General features: G+C 42.1%; 1 protein-coding gene across 1 annotated transcript in view; it reads right to left on the bottom strand.

The window, feature by feature from the left end:
* Window positions 1-13158, bottom strand: part of LOC136625914 (cGMP-dependent protein kinase 2-like) — a 214899-nt gene that overhangs the window by 56877 nt on the left and 144864 nt on the right. Inside the window, exons 11-13 of the mRNA XM_066600510.1 lie at window positions 11930-12080; window positions 9722-9858; window positions 4477-4566 (exon numbers count right to left, since the gene is read on the bottom strand). Coding sequence (XP_066456607.1) covers window positions 4477-4566; window positions 9722-9858; window positions 11930-12080 — 378 coding nt within the window. The remainder of the gene's footprint in view (window positions 1-4476; window positions 4567-9721; window positions 9859-11929; window positions 12081-13158) is intronic.

Consider the following 13158-nt stretch of genomic DNA (forward strand, 5'->3'; position numbering starts at 1 on the left):
AATATAGCAGCTGTTCAGTACTGAAAGGCTGCTGCACCAGCTGTGCGGCGCGAGCACGCTGGAGCGGCGCATCCACGGGACAGAAGAGGCAGACTGCGCAAGCGCGTCTATTCGAGCCAGGAGAAGGATTCGGTCGGCGCCAGGGAGACGGGGACGCCAACACAGGGGGGGGGGGACCCCCTGTAGGTAAGTATATAACTTCTGTATGGCCAATATTTAATGCACGATGTATATTACAAAGTGCATGTATATGGCCATACAGAAGTGTTTAACTTCACTTGTATTTGCGGTACAACCCCTTTAAGTTTGCACTGTCTTTGACTAGAAAAAGAAAGTCCTGCATGTACAGTGGAGTGGAATTACTGTAAATGTACTTCTATATTACAGGCAAAATTTGTCATATTACATTTCTACACTAAGGAATTTCTATGTAGTTAACGTCGTTTTGAGAGATATGATATTTATTGCATAGTCTCTCAGAAGAAGAGAAAAAATAGTCTTGCACGAGTTTCCCTTTAGAGGTAAGAAGAATTGCAAAGACCAGAAAAAAATGAATTCTCAAAAGGCTCTTTGAAGAAGACAAGTTGCAATTTTCATTGTTTTACATTAAAGCCTACTGTAATGCGTACTGATCTCAAATGTTTAAGATAAAAAAGGATAGTTTAACCTTTTTGACTTGAACAAAGTAGAGGTTTAGAATTGAAATGTACAATTAAATAAAAGAATACAAACCTTTCAGACCAAGTAAAAAAAAATCAATCAACTGTAACTACTACTGGGAATAACATGGCCACAGTGATTGCCAACTCTTTGGTGACTGACACTGTTATATAATCACTGCAGCTTTTTCTATGTAGGTAAACTGAATTATGTTTGGTCATCATGTTTGGTAATATTAGATACGGAATATTATATAGGTAATAAAGATGTATTATTGTGTGGTCACTAATATTACACTCATTATCAAAAACAATCTCTCTTTGGAAGAAGTTGTCGGTATCGATAAACGTTCTATGTGTGATTGTAACGATGATATAAGTAAGTAAAAAACGATCATTTATTGGGGAAAACTGACCCCTCGAAGGGTAGTTCTAGTACTCTGTTTAGCCGCTTCTAGCTTGGATACAAGATGTGATACAGACAACCATGGAAGCTCTAGTACCCTGTTAGGCCTCTTCTAGCTTGGATACAAGATGTGATACAGGTGACCATGGAAGCTCCAGTACCCTGTTGGGCTGGATGAAGAATGTGATACAGGTGGTAATAGAGGCATACAGATTCTGTATGTAATTGCTCCACATTTGCTGTAAGTGAGCCTCTAGATCATGCAAACTAGTAGGCTTTTAGAAGTTAGTGTCCTAGATGGTTCCATACATGTTCTATTGGTGATAAATTTGGTGACCAGGCAGGCCATGGAAGTGTGAAAATGTTGTGGAGACATTCCTATGACACCCTTGTGTGTGCGGCTGAGCATTATCCTGCTGGAAAATGCCTCTTGGAAGTCACTGACCAGCAGTGGGGCAGTGTGCCACTCCACAGCAAAGACAGATTGAGTCGCTAACTTCTAGGTCTCAAGGCACAAACACAGCTGTCATCAGTGCCCAAAGTAAACCCAGATTCGTTGCTGATGACAACCCAGTTCTACTCCATATCAATCCAATTTCATTTTTCACAACACCACTGCAAACCGAGGCGATGGTGGGCGTCAAAGGCCGTACATGTAATGGGCACCATGAGACCAAGTGTACTTTAGCCAAGAGCCTGGAAATGGTTCAGACAGACACACGGGCCTGTAACAATGGCGCCACCTGTGCCCGGATGGCAGTTAATGAAACAGTTGTAGTTGCTTGTCGAATAATCTAAGGATCCTCTCTACTAGCGATCTGTCAAGGACATCCTGAGCCCGGTCTGTGTGCATGCCTTCATGCATCTACTGTTCCCAAGACCTCCTAATAGTCTGGTCAGAATGGTCAAGGTGGGGGGGGGGGGGCATTCGTCGATACGACCATCCAGCTTCTCGCATTCCAATAATGTGCCCCTCTCAGACACTGTTAGCTAGGCGCTTTTCTACATCATAGAGACGTCTAGTGGCCAACAAGCTCTACACAAGCGGAAGAAGAGGTCACTACACACGAGAAGCCTCCGAGAGCCTTTTATAGGCCAAGGGGGGAACCACTTTTATGGCCTCAGGTGACAAGACCATTCATCTAATCACCACAATTCTCATCATTTGTATATCTGCCTGACATGGAACTGCATGCCGAATTTTGCAGCCAAACAGCAACCTCTATGGGCCGGATTGTTTTTACAAAGAGTGTACTTGTATTAACATGTAATAGTTGGTACTACTATATTATTTGTTGGAGCATTTGATTGGGCACTGCAATAAAGCTGATTTATAGGGCTACCAATAAGATTGGTAGTATTTTATGGCTAGGGGGAAGGGTTTATTTTGTCCTGTTGCCACTACAGCTTGTCTTTTTCTGAAATATTGGAATTGCTCCCATTATTAAATAGTCAGATATAGTGGCAGCGGGAAAATAAATGTCTCATATTTGCCTTGAAAATGATCAGCAGAGGGCATTCTGGTTAGCGGTCATAAAACAGTTTGCTTCTGTGATGGACTTATGGTCAAAGCATGGGAAATTAGCACTTGCTGCACTTGATTTATTACTGCAATGAACCTGCTCATAAAAAGTAATATTTCAAGAATATGGTGATACTTAAAGTTTCAATGGCCTCAGGATGCAATATTTTTAACGTACAATGGTCTTTCCCCAGTCATTGTAACTTGAAACAAGACTCAACATACAATGTCACAGACAGTCCAGATCTGCAGCATGTGCAGTTTGTTGTGAAATTTGGCCAATGAGTCTGGAAATTTCATCGGCAAAGCCCCTGCATAAGGCTACTTTCACATCTGTGGCGGTGGGTTCTATTTTCCTGCTTCATTTGGGGAGCAGGAAAAGGGAGTCACTTGGCCAAACGAATCCATCTCATGACAGATCCGAGCAGCGCCTAATGGACCCCATTGACTACAATGGGGTCCATTTTGTTTCCTCTCAGCTGCCCGGCATTTTGTGCCAGATTTGCTACGGAACCTCTCAATGGAGGTTCCAACGCAGATGCGAATGCGGCCTTACTGAAGTGAATGCACGGATTGGCTGTCTGGTAGTGCCTCTCTACAGCACACCGCTACATCTCTTGTGCCACTTTTTTCCTGTGCCAGTATGAGTTACTCCTTTGGACACTAGATGAGGGCAGCTCCATGTTATTTTTCTGGTGCATTGTGTGCACTGTACACAACCGTGAAGACGTTCTTGTGCTCAATATCAAAAGCGATTTACAGCTTCTAACTCTCATATGTTAGAACTCGCTTTATCTGTATTAGGATGCAGTTACACAGGCGCTAGTGAGTTGCGCCCGACATTCTCTGGCACAACCCGCATCGCACAACACGCAGACACCCCATCCATGTACTGTACAATGCGTGAGACATCACACATTATATGTCCTAATCTTGTGTGAATTACACGAAAACAGGACATGCTTCAGTTTTATCATCCCACACCATTGGTTCGAGAGGAAAGACACCTATGTAAATTAACTATGGAAACAATGAGTTAATACATCACATGAGTTCTGTGCAACCGCGCAATTTTCTTACCCATGTAGATAAGCCCTTAGCTATCTGCCTACTCACAGTGGAAATTCTGTGGCATACTTTGCAGCATTTCTACATCCAAAGTCGAGTGAAAATCTGCACTGTTGATTAGGCGATCACCTCTGAGGTGTTTGGCTGTGAGAGCTTTCTTCACCCAGCGACCTCCAGTGAGTAGAAGTGCCATCACCTGGCCAGCACTGCTGTGCTCAGTACATGCCACTGGGTGAGCTGTATCTTCTGAAATTCGCAGCAGCTGATTTCAAGTCAAAATCTGCCCCAGTGGTACAGATTTTCACTTGGTTTTGGATGTGGAATTTGCTGCGGAATCTCTGCTGTGGACATTCTGAGGCATTTCCTTCCATGTGAACCCAACTTTTTAAATCCAAATACCATTATGGTTTCCACATACCATATTTTCATACATACAGTGGTCGTACCAGAACCAATTAATATTGTATGATGAGGGAACACTGTATGCATTAGAGAAACTGCTGCCTCTATATTGATTAGATAGACCACTAAGTGATCTTTCACACGGGAAGCAATTACACCGCCAAATCCACAGCTGCGGAATTCCTCACCAAAATCTGAAGGTCTAACTGTGGATATTGATGCAGAATTGCAGGCAGGTTTTAAGCCATCTTCAATTCTTTATAAAAATCCGCAGGTAGCCTGTGGATTTCCATGCGGAATTTACCGCAGCCTGTAGTGCGTTGTGTCCCGTGTGAAAGGTCCCCAACAGTTATAACAAAAAAGTGATTATCTCTAAAAATAGAGAACCTCAGAAATATTAATTCCTGCACACAACTTACGTGTCTCGGAGGATTGTCCAGAGCTCACCACCAAGACAGACCTCCAGGAGCATGTAGACGTATTTGGCATCCCTGAAAGTTCTGTAGAGCCTACAAAACAAGGAGCAAACATCTGACATCTGTCACTGGGATGAAGCTGCCAAGAAGCTAGATCAGCAAAGCTCAGCACTGTTTCAAGTCATTAATAGCGCACTGTGTCTGTTGTATTCATAAGCCATCTTGTGTATTTACTGTAGCAGATTATCAATATTAAGGATGTCTATTGTAAGAGCATCTGTATGGGCTGATAGGGAATGGTTCAATGGCTGCCTCTGGGAAAATGACATTTGTCAGTCCTTTTGTTCTTTGTCGCTTGATAGCCTGATTTTCCATATAAAATCATAACCCTCTCACAAATGGGAGAATACAGAGATGTTATTATTGCATCACTGCTTTCTTACTGCATGTTTTAATAATGTATAATGAGATAGTATTATTCCCTTAATGTAAAATAATGTACAGGCACTTCATATTGGAAGGGAGTTCCTGAAAAAGTCACAACTACCCTACCCCTGTGATCATGTGGTTGACGGTCACAAAAAATAGCCAGTATCAGTGAAAACTCAAATTTAAGATGTTGAACCTCTTAAAAGGGGGTTTCCAGTACATTTCAAAACGTTGTTAAGGAGAGGGGATAGACTTAAAAAAAATAACCAAGGAGAACTCACCTTTTAAATGTCCCACTGCTCCATTGCATCAACCCTGGTCCCCACTATTCCGATCCCAGAAGCACCTACAGTGGTCACGTGCTATTCATCATTCATCTGACCTTAGTGGGCACATGCCATTCATAAATACATGAGTAATTTGTTGGCTGCAGTGGTAATAAAAAGGCACATTACTGATGTAGGAACCTCTAGGATGTGAGCAAACATCAGCAGGCTGGCTCTGCTGGAGCAGTGGGATATTTAGTAGTTGAGTACTGATTAGTTTTCATTCCATTCCCTGCCCCTGGCAATTTTTTGTAAAGGCAATGGAAATCCCATTAATCACTATGATCAATGTTGATTGAAGTGCTGACAAAAGGAGGGGGCTCCCATTGTCTAGTCCCTGACATTCTTCTCTGCAAGGTGATGATTTTATAACAGAGGTCACCATAGCTTTCCAGTGATAATGCCTTTTATGGTACCTGATCAGGTGTGTAGCTACAGTTTGCTGGGTTCTGGTGCAAAAGTTCAGGCTGTAAAAGTTCATTTACATGCAAAGACAATCTTTCAAACAATTGAAAGATTGACAGTTCTAGCAATCATTTTGCATAAAGTACTAATGGGCAATAATGCCCATTAGCACTTTATCAGTTTCATTTGCATGTAAATAGGCCTCCAGCAGTTGTTTGCAAATCCTAGTATGAGGTCTGGACTTTGCACTCAACTGCATTGTCTTCACAGGGGCTGCCCCCGGATGTCAGCCTAATACAATGTAATCAGCTGCTCCCCTTGAGAACACAGCATGCAGTCCCTGCTATCTCTCTCTAGTTGAATGATGGATTTTATGCTCACCTAAAAAAATCATTGTTCATGAGTGAAAGATGGAAGCGTTTAGACACAATGATTGTCGCTCAAAAGCCAGCGTTTGAATGAATTTTGAGGGATAATCGTTGCGTATAAATGGGGCTTAACTCTTCCACTGCTGGATAGTTGACTACAGTTCCTCACACAGTAAAGAGTTTAAAAGTAGGACTGCTTTTACACCTGCGTTAGGGACAGTTCAGAGTTTTCATCTCTTTGCTCCGTTTTTGGAAACTGACCTCTTTCTTTTCTCCCCATTGATTTCAATGGGGTTTTAAAAAAATGGAAAGCTAATGGAAAAGCCTCCTTTTGCTTCCATTCCGTCCGGTTTCTGTAATTTTTGGACTGCTCTATTTACCTGTCTAAAAAAAAATGGAAACCTAACAGAATGCAAACAAGCTGAAAGCCTTTCCGTTTTTTTAAACTCCATTGAAATCAATGGGGACAAAAATTATCTGTTTTTTTCCTTTTTATTTCAATTTCTCTCCTCCAAAAAATGGAACAGAGACACGTCAACCCTGAACTGACCCTAACGCAGGTGTAAAATCAGCCATATTCAGTGCAAACGTTCTATGGCCTCTGAGTCTTGAAGCAGGTAAAGCACATAGAGCAGGGCTGTTGGGAAGGGGCACATTACACACTGAGGGATTTCCGATAGACTTCCTACAGTGACAGGAGGAAGACAGCACATGATCTGTCATTTGTAGGTAAAAAGATATTTTTAATAAATCATTTATAACAAAAAAATTTAATATTTGGTATACTCACCTATGTACAATATATTAGATTTATACGGGGCAAAAAGTTGATCATGGCTGGTGTCTACCATAAACAATGCCACACTAGTCCACAGAGTTGAGCTGCAATACTGGACAGACCCAATGGACAGATGTGGTGTTGTTTTTGAAATACAGCAGTCACGTTGTTTGAATCCTGAAAACCCCTTTTAAATATTTCCCAGCGGGATCCTGTGATATCTAGCAGAATGTTATTTTCATGAAGCATACAGGCAGGATAATAAACCCTCATGCACATGGCATGAAGCATTTAGAAAAATCTATGAGCCCATAAAGTACATGTTGTATTACAGAGGCATTATATGTGGCACAAGGAGTGCCTATGGGTCCATCTTACAGAATTATATAGACCTTATGTTTGCTGAAGTACAGGCTTCATGTATTGAGTTATGGGCCAGGATGACATAACAGGTAATATGGGAGCAGCTAATTCAGCGAATCATAGTAGCTGTAGCAGCTCTAGCTGTACAAGTGGCATTTTTCTTGATAAATGAAACAATCTTATAAGTTATTCCAACTTCATAAAGCATTTGAAATGATTGCAGTGACCATTTATGTGTCTTTCTCGATATTTGCTTTAATGGCTGTGATCAATATTACAGCCATTACCTACATTTTCAATCAACCAAGTTCAGTTCAGAGCTGCATCTCAACTATTGAAGTCTCAGCCTATCATTAGGCTTAGTGGCCAAAGTGAAAACTGCAAGACACCAGGATTTTTTCACATCTGAATAGTAGGGATGCACGGGTCCAATGCAACATGCTTGTCTTTTATCTATGGTGGATTCACACGCAGATGTGAAACCGGCCTTAAATATATTTTTCATTCTTCTGCTAGTCTCTCCTAATTGGCACTTTCATTCCATGCGGATATTTAACCCTGTACATGTAAATTGTGAAAAGCCTAATGCACTGATGCTTAATAATTCATGAAAAGTAGGTACTAAAAACAGAAAGTATAATAGCACATTAACTTTACCATCTTGAACTTCAAAAACTTTATTTCACTTTATTTCTGTCTTAATTAGCTTTCTATAAAGGTTTCTGAAAAAGGTAATGATTTTCCATGTTGGACCTCACAGTATGCTGATACCCACTATGATAAGACTTGGTTATGTCGATATTAATTGCTAATCAGTTCATGTCAATATTAATTTTTTCTAACTGGAGGCTTTGATTTTTATTAACTAATTAGTATGGAAGAATGTTGAGGATAGCTGGGAATGGGATGTGTCCAAATGTTTCCCATCTCCAGTCCTCATGGCACCCTAACAGGTCATGGTTTCAGGATATCCTATAGTAAGACCAACTGTGGTAATGTCTGAGGCACTGACAATAATTACATCACAATACTGAGGAAATACAGAAAACATGACCTGTTGGGGTCCCTGAGGACTGGAGTTAGGAAACACCGTTCTATTACTAAAGCAAGGTCCCATGTTTACCAAAGGAAGCTTCCTATGACCCTATGTTTTCCCTATAGCAGCCAGGGAAAATGTAGTATTACATGGGCAAGATAGTGGCTTAGTGGTTAGCTGGGGTCCTAGGTTCAAATCGGGCCAAGGGTAATGTTTGCATGGAGTTTGGATGTTTTTCTTGTGTTTTTCAGGGTAATTTGGAAGTTCGATTGTGAGCCCCAATTGGGACAGGGATGAAAAGCACTGCAAAATATGTTCGCACTAAATAAATCTAAGGCCCAATACACATGGGCATATTTGAATTGCTGAATCCGATGCAGATGTCCACCTCTGGATTGCGCAGCAAATACTGCTGATAGACATGTTATAGAAAATCGCCTTTCCCTGTCCACGAGCGAAAATCACTAGTGATTTTCCGCTCACAGAGGGATAATCACAGCATGTCTTATTTCGGCATGGATGGCTTCCATTGAAGTCAATGGAAGCCACCCGACCCACAGCTGTCACTGCGAACGGGCCGCGGAATCTGCGTCATCGCCTAGTGACGGTGCAGTGTCATCTGTACTGCGCATGTGCACAGGCGCAGCAACCGGCACGTTTGCATTACAGATGGAGAACACTGCAGACAGGTACACAAGGGTCACCGGCCGGGCACCGGGTCCGATTCCGCTGTGGGACCCCACATGCAGAATCCGACCCAGCCATGTGCATTCAGCCTCATAATACTAGAAATGTGAGCTGCTTACTAAATGGATTTTTACTCTGGCTTAACAAGGAGTAGCCTCACCTCACAATTTGGGGTCTTCTTAGGCAGGGTAAGGCCAGACAGAATGGCTACAATCTGCAGCCAAGAATCAAATGCAAACTATATGGAAACAAACCATCATATTAACAATCATTTGTCCCCATGCATTTTGATGATTGCTGTATAAGAAAAAACATCATAGGATTTTTACTTACATATCTTCTCGTTATATGTTTCTGTAGCTAGCTTTAGGGTCACAAAGCTTTTTGGTCCCATGAGCAATCTTTACGAAGGCCAACCTTTTTTCTGTGCCATTGTAATGTTACATTGTACTTTATAAGAGTACTCGCTCCAGTGTGACACAGCACACTACTTTAAAGGGGTTTTCCCATTACTTAAAATTGCTTCACAACCACTCTGTCCTTCCTGATTGTTGCTGACCAGGACATGTGACTGCTGCAGCCAATCACTGGCCAATGCAGGAACCTTCAATAGCCAGTGATTGGCTCCTGCGGTCACATGTCCTGGTCAGCAACAATCAGGAAGGACAGAGTGGTTGTCAAGCTATTTTAAGTAAAACCCCTTTAACCAAAAATGAAAATGTTTAGTTTGTGTTCTTGATACTCTTTATATGTAGCCGATATTCTAGTCACATACTGACACTTACAGTACATCATATGTATTACAATGCCTTCCATGGAACGTATAGCACAATTATCCTGTTAATCCTTATTTTACCTGATGATGAAAGGGCAGTTGATCTGCTGCAATATATTCTTCTCCCAGTACACATGTTCTTGTTGGTGAGTATCTACAATGTGCTTTTTCTTAATACACTTCAGTGCAAACGTCATATCTTCATCCTTTAGTTTCACCTGAGAGTAAACCACATATTTCAGGATTGTACTGGACACAATAGGGGTCCTATAGACGAGTAGATTATTATTATTTGAATGGGCAAATGAGCGCATCACATCAGAGTTAGCTCATTCGTTCTCGTGCAGCCTGTTTAGGCAGGCAGACACTTTGTTGGCGCGTTCAAACAAGAATTGTTTAGAATCGTTCACTTTTGCTGTAAAGGGGAATGAGAATGACTGAACAAGCGCTGTTTAAACCAAACGATAAGTGAACGACCCAATGATAATTTTCATTCCTGCAGAAAATGAACGACTATCATTCGTCGTTCAGTCAATGGATCGCGTTTAGACAGAACGATTATTATTTACTTTCGCTCATTTGAATGATAATCATTTCTTCTAAAAGCTTTAGGTGTTTGACCATCAGGACAGGTGGTGGCTCTATTGTTCCCAAACAGCAGGGTAGCTGCATGATCTCACAGCTTCACAAATGTGAAGATGAACAATACCTCTGCAGCGCCACCTATTGGAAGGCAGCATTCCTGCAAGTCAATGTTAGACTTTTTAGACAAGTCTTGTCGCAATGACTGGGAATCGTGAGCCAAAGCCACAACATCAACTTGCAGGAATACTGCCTTCTATTAGGTGGCGCTGTAGAGGTATTGTTCCATCTTTCCAGAGAAACATGGAGGGCTTATAAGTTTCTTCACACACCTTCTAGGTGCTCTCCTTAAGGAGAAATTATACTCTTTGTGGCCCATGTCTATTGGCCTCTCAGCCAGAAAACTACTGCAAATTGATAAGGGGCAATTGCCCCAAAACAGCTGTCTGTGTATGGTTTCTGGCTTTGGCTTGCAATTCCTGGTCATTGTTACAAGACTTGTTTAAAAAGTCTAACACAGACTTGCAGGAATGCTGACTTCCAATAGGTGGAGCTGCAGAGGTATTGTTCCATGTTGCAATTTGCATATTTCCCAGAAGAGCATAGATGGCCTTAAAAGTCGCCTCACACCTTCTAGGTGCTCTCCTTAGGGAGAAACGATACCCTTACTGACAAACAGTTTCACAAGGCACTCCTCAGTATCTCTGTAACCACACAGATTTTCTCACTCAACCTGATTTTATCTACTCTCCGATACCAGATGTTTCACCAGCTGCTATGAGTAATCTAACAGCATTTGACTGGAGACTCTTTGCGTTGATTATCCTCATAGATTGCAAGCTCTTGGGAGTAGGGCCCTCAATTCTCTTGTTTAAATTGTTAATTAGTTTGTTACTATCTAATGCCTGATTTTGTCCGTACAGGTACCTTCATAATAGTAAAGTGCAATACTGAACGTTGCATGCACTATTTATCTGAAAACTGAATTTCACTATGTAACTGGATGCTGTGTTAAAGAATTATCTGGACAGCAGTGGTAACATTATTGTTTCGGATCACCCAGTTTGTTGGTAATAATGCCTGCTAGCTACAGTGACGTAGAAAGAAAGTTGTGCAGATCTCAGATATATTACCAACATAACTTTGAAATGTTTTTCCAAGTTTATTAAAGAAGTTCTAGTACAACAGCTTGAGGTTATGCACACTGCTGATTCGGCTGCTTTCTAATAGAATTACACCCACATGCTGTCCAACGCAGCATACAGAAATATAGTGCTAGCTGAGGGGAAGTTTTCACCTAGCCATATGCACCAGTCCAATGATGACTTTAGGTTGCCTTCACATCAATGTTGGAACCTCCGTTCGGAGGTTCAGTCTCAGATGTGGCACACAATAGCAGAAGGAATAGTCCTGCATGCAGCGCTTTTTCTTCTAGTAAGTGGAAACCGAACAGACCCCATAATAGTCAATGGGGTCCATTTGGTACGGTTCAGTTCCTTCATAAGACGGACCCGTTTGGCCAGGAGATTCCCCTTTTTTGTTCCCTGAACGGAGCAGTAAAGTGGACCCCCGATGCAGATGTCAAAGCAGCCTTAATAATACAATAGAACAAGCGCCTTAACATTATTATAACATATATATTAAAATTGCCATTGACTTAAATGTCCTTATACTGCAATAAATTCATAGTCTGGCAGTTCCTCTTACCAGCTCGACGCGGCCAAATCCTCCAGTACCAAGAGTTGTGATTACATCCAAATATCGGAATGGAGAGGTGCTGGAGAACCTGGACACTAGCTCTCTCAGCTGGTTGACCTCTGAGTTATCTCGTGAAACTGAGTGGTGAAGGCTCTTTCGTCTGCAAGGAAAACATGTATTTTATCCTGGAAGTCATTTTCCTTCAACTAAGGGCTCATTCATATGGGCGTATTGTCACCGCGTATTACGCATGCGTATTTCCTGTGCGTTCATCTTCCATTCACACCTGCCTGTGGACACTGCATATTGATACGAAGGAGAAATAAATTGCAGCATGCTCTATTCCTCCACGTATCAAACGCAGCCCTACTCAGGCATTACGAAGAGGCAGCGTTACGATACGCATCCTCGCTCTGAAGAGAGTGAAGAATTTGATTCCCGAGCATGCGCAGTGCCAATCACAGCCTATACGGGGTCTCTGTCGGCAGAGCGTATGGGCTGTAATGCGTACAGCCACTGCGAGAGACTCACAGCACTATACGCATACACCCGTGTAAATGAGCCCAATAGCAGATATATTATTCTCTTTAACTAATGGATTATCGCTGCGGAAATCACGGTCAGAGACCCGCCGTGAATTCCTTAGCAATGTCCGTCCAAATACATGCTGCGGTAAAAGATTCTCCCCTGCCCACAAGCAGAAATCAACTGCGATTTTTCGCTTGCAGGGGAGAATCGCAGCATGTTCTATTCTATGCAGAAAATCGCTTGGACGGCTTCCATTGCAGTCAATGGAAGCCGTTTGTCCCGTGATACTTTCGCTGTGAGCACATTTGAAGTATCGCAAGAATCTGCGTCACCAGATGGAATGCGCATGTGCGCCGGCTCGCTGGGCGAGACACTCGTGGTGGATACATAGGTGAGTATAGGGTCTCTGGGGGAGCGCCAGGTCCGATTCCACTGCGGTATTTCGCAGGCGGAATCTGACCCTGCCGTGTGCAGGCGGCCTTATTCAGGTAAATTCTAGACCACCAACAACTGCTAGAAAACCATACAAACAGTAACTGAATAATTTGTAAATATACACCACAAGGGGAAGGCTGCATTCACACTTCTCCAAGGGCTGTCAGTTATAATTCCATCTCTGGTTTGTTTTTGGAGCAGAGAAACCAAAATAAACATTTGTTTTTTTTACCCATTGACTTCAATGAATTTAACCCCTTACTGACCAGCCACTT

The sequence above is a fragment of the Eleutherodactylus coqui genome, chromosome 4 (assembly GCF_035609145.1).
Source record: "Eleutherodactylus coqui strain aEleCoq1 chromosome 4, aEleCoq1.hap1, whole genome shotgun sequence".
Lineage (NCBI taxonomy): Eukaryota > Metazoa > Chordata > Amphibia > Anura > Eleutherodactylidae > Eleutherodactylus > Eleutherodactylus coqui.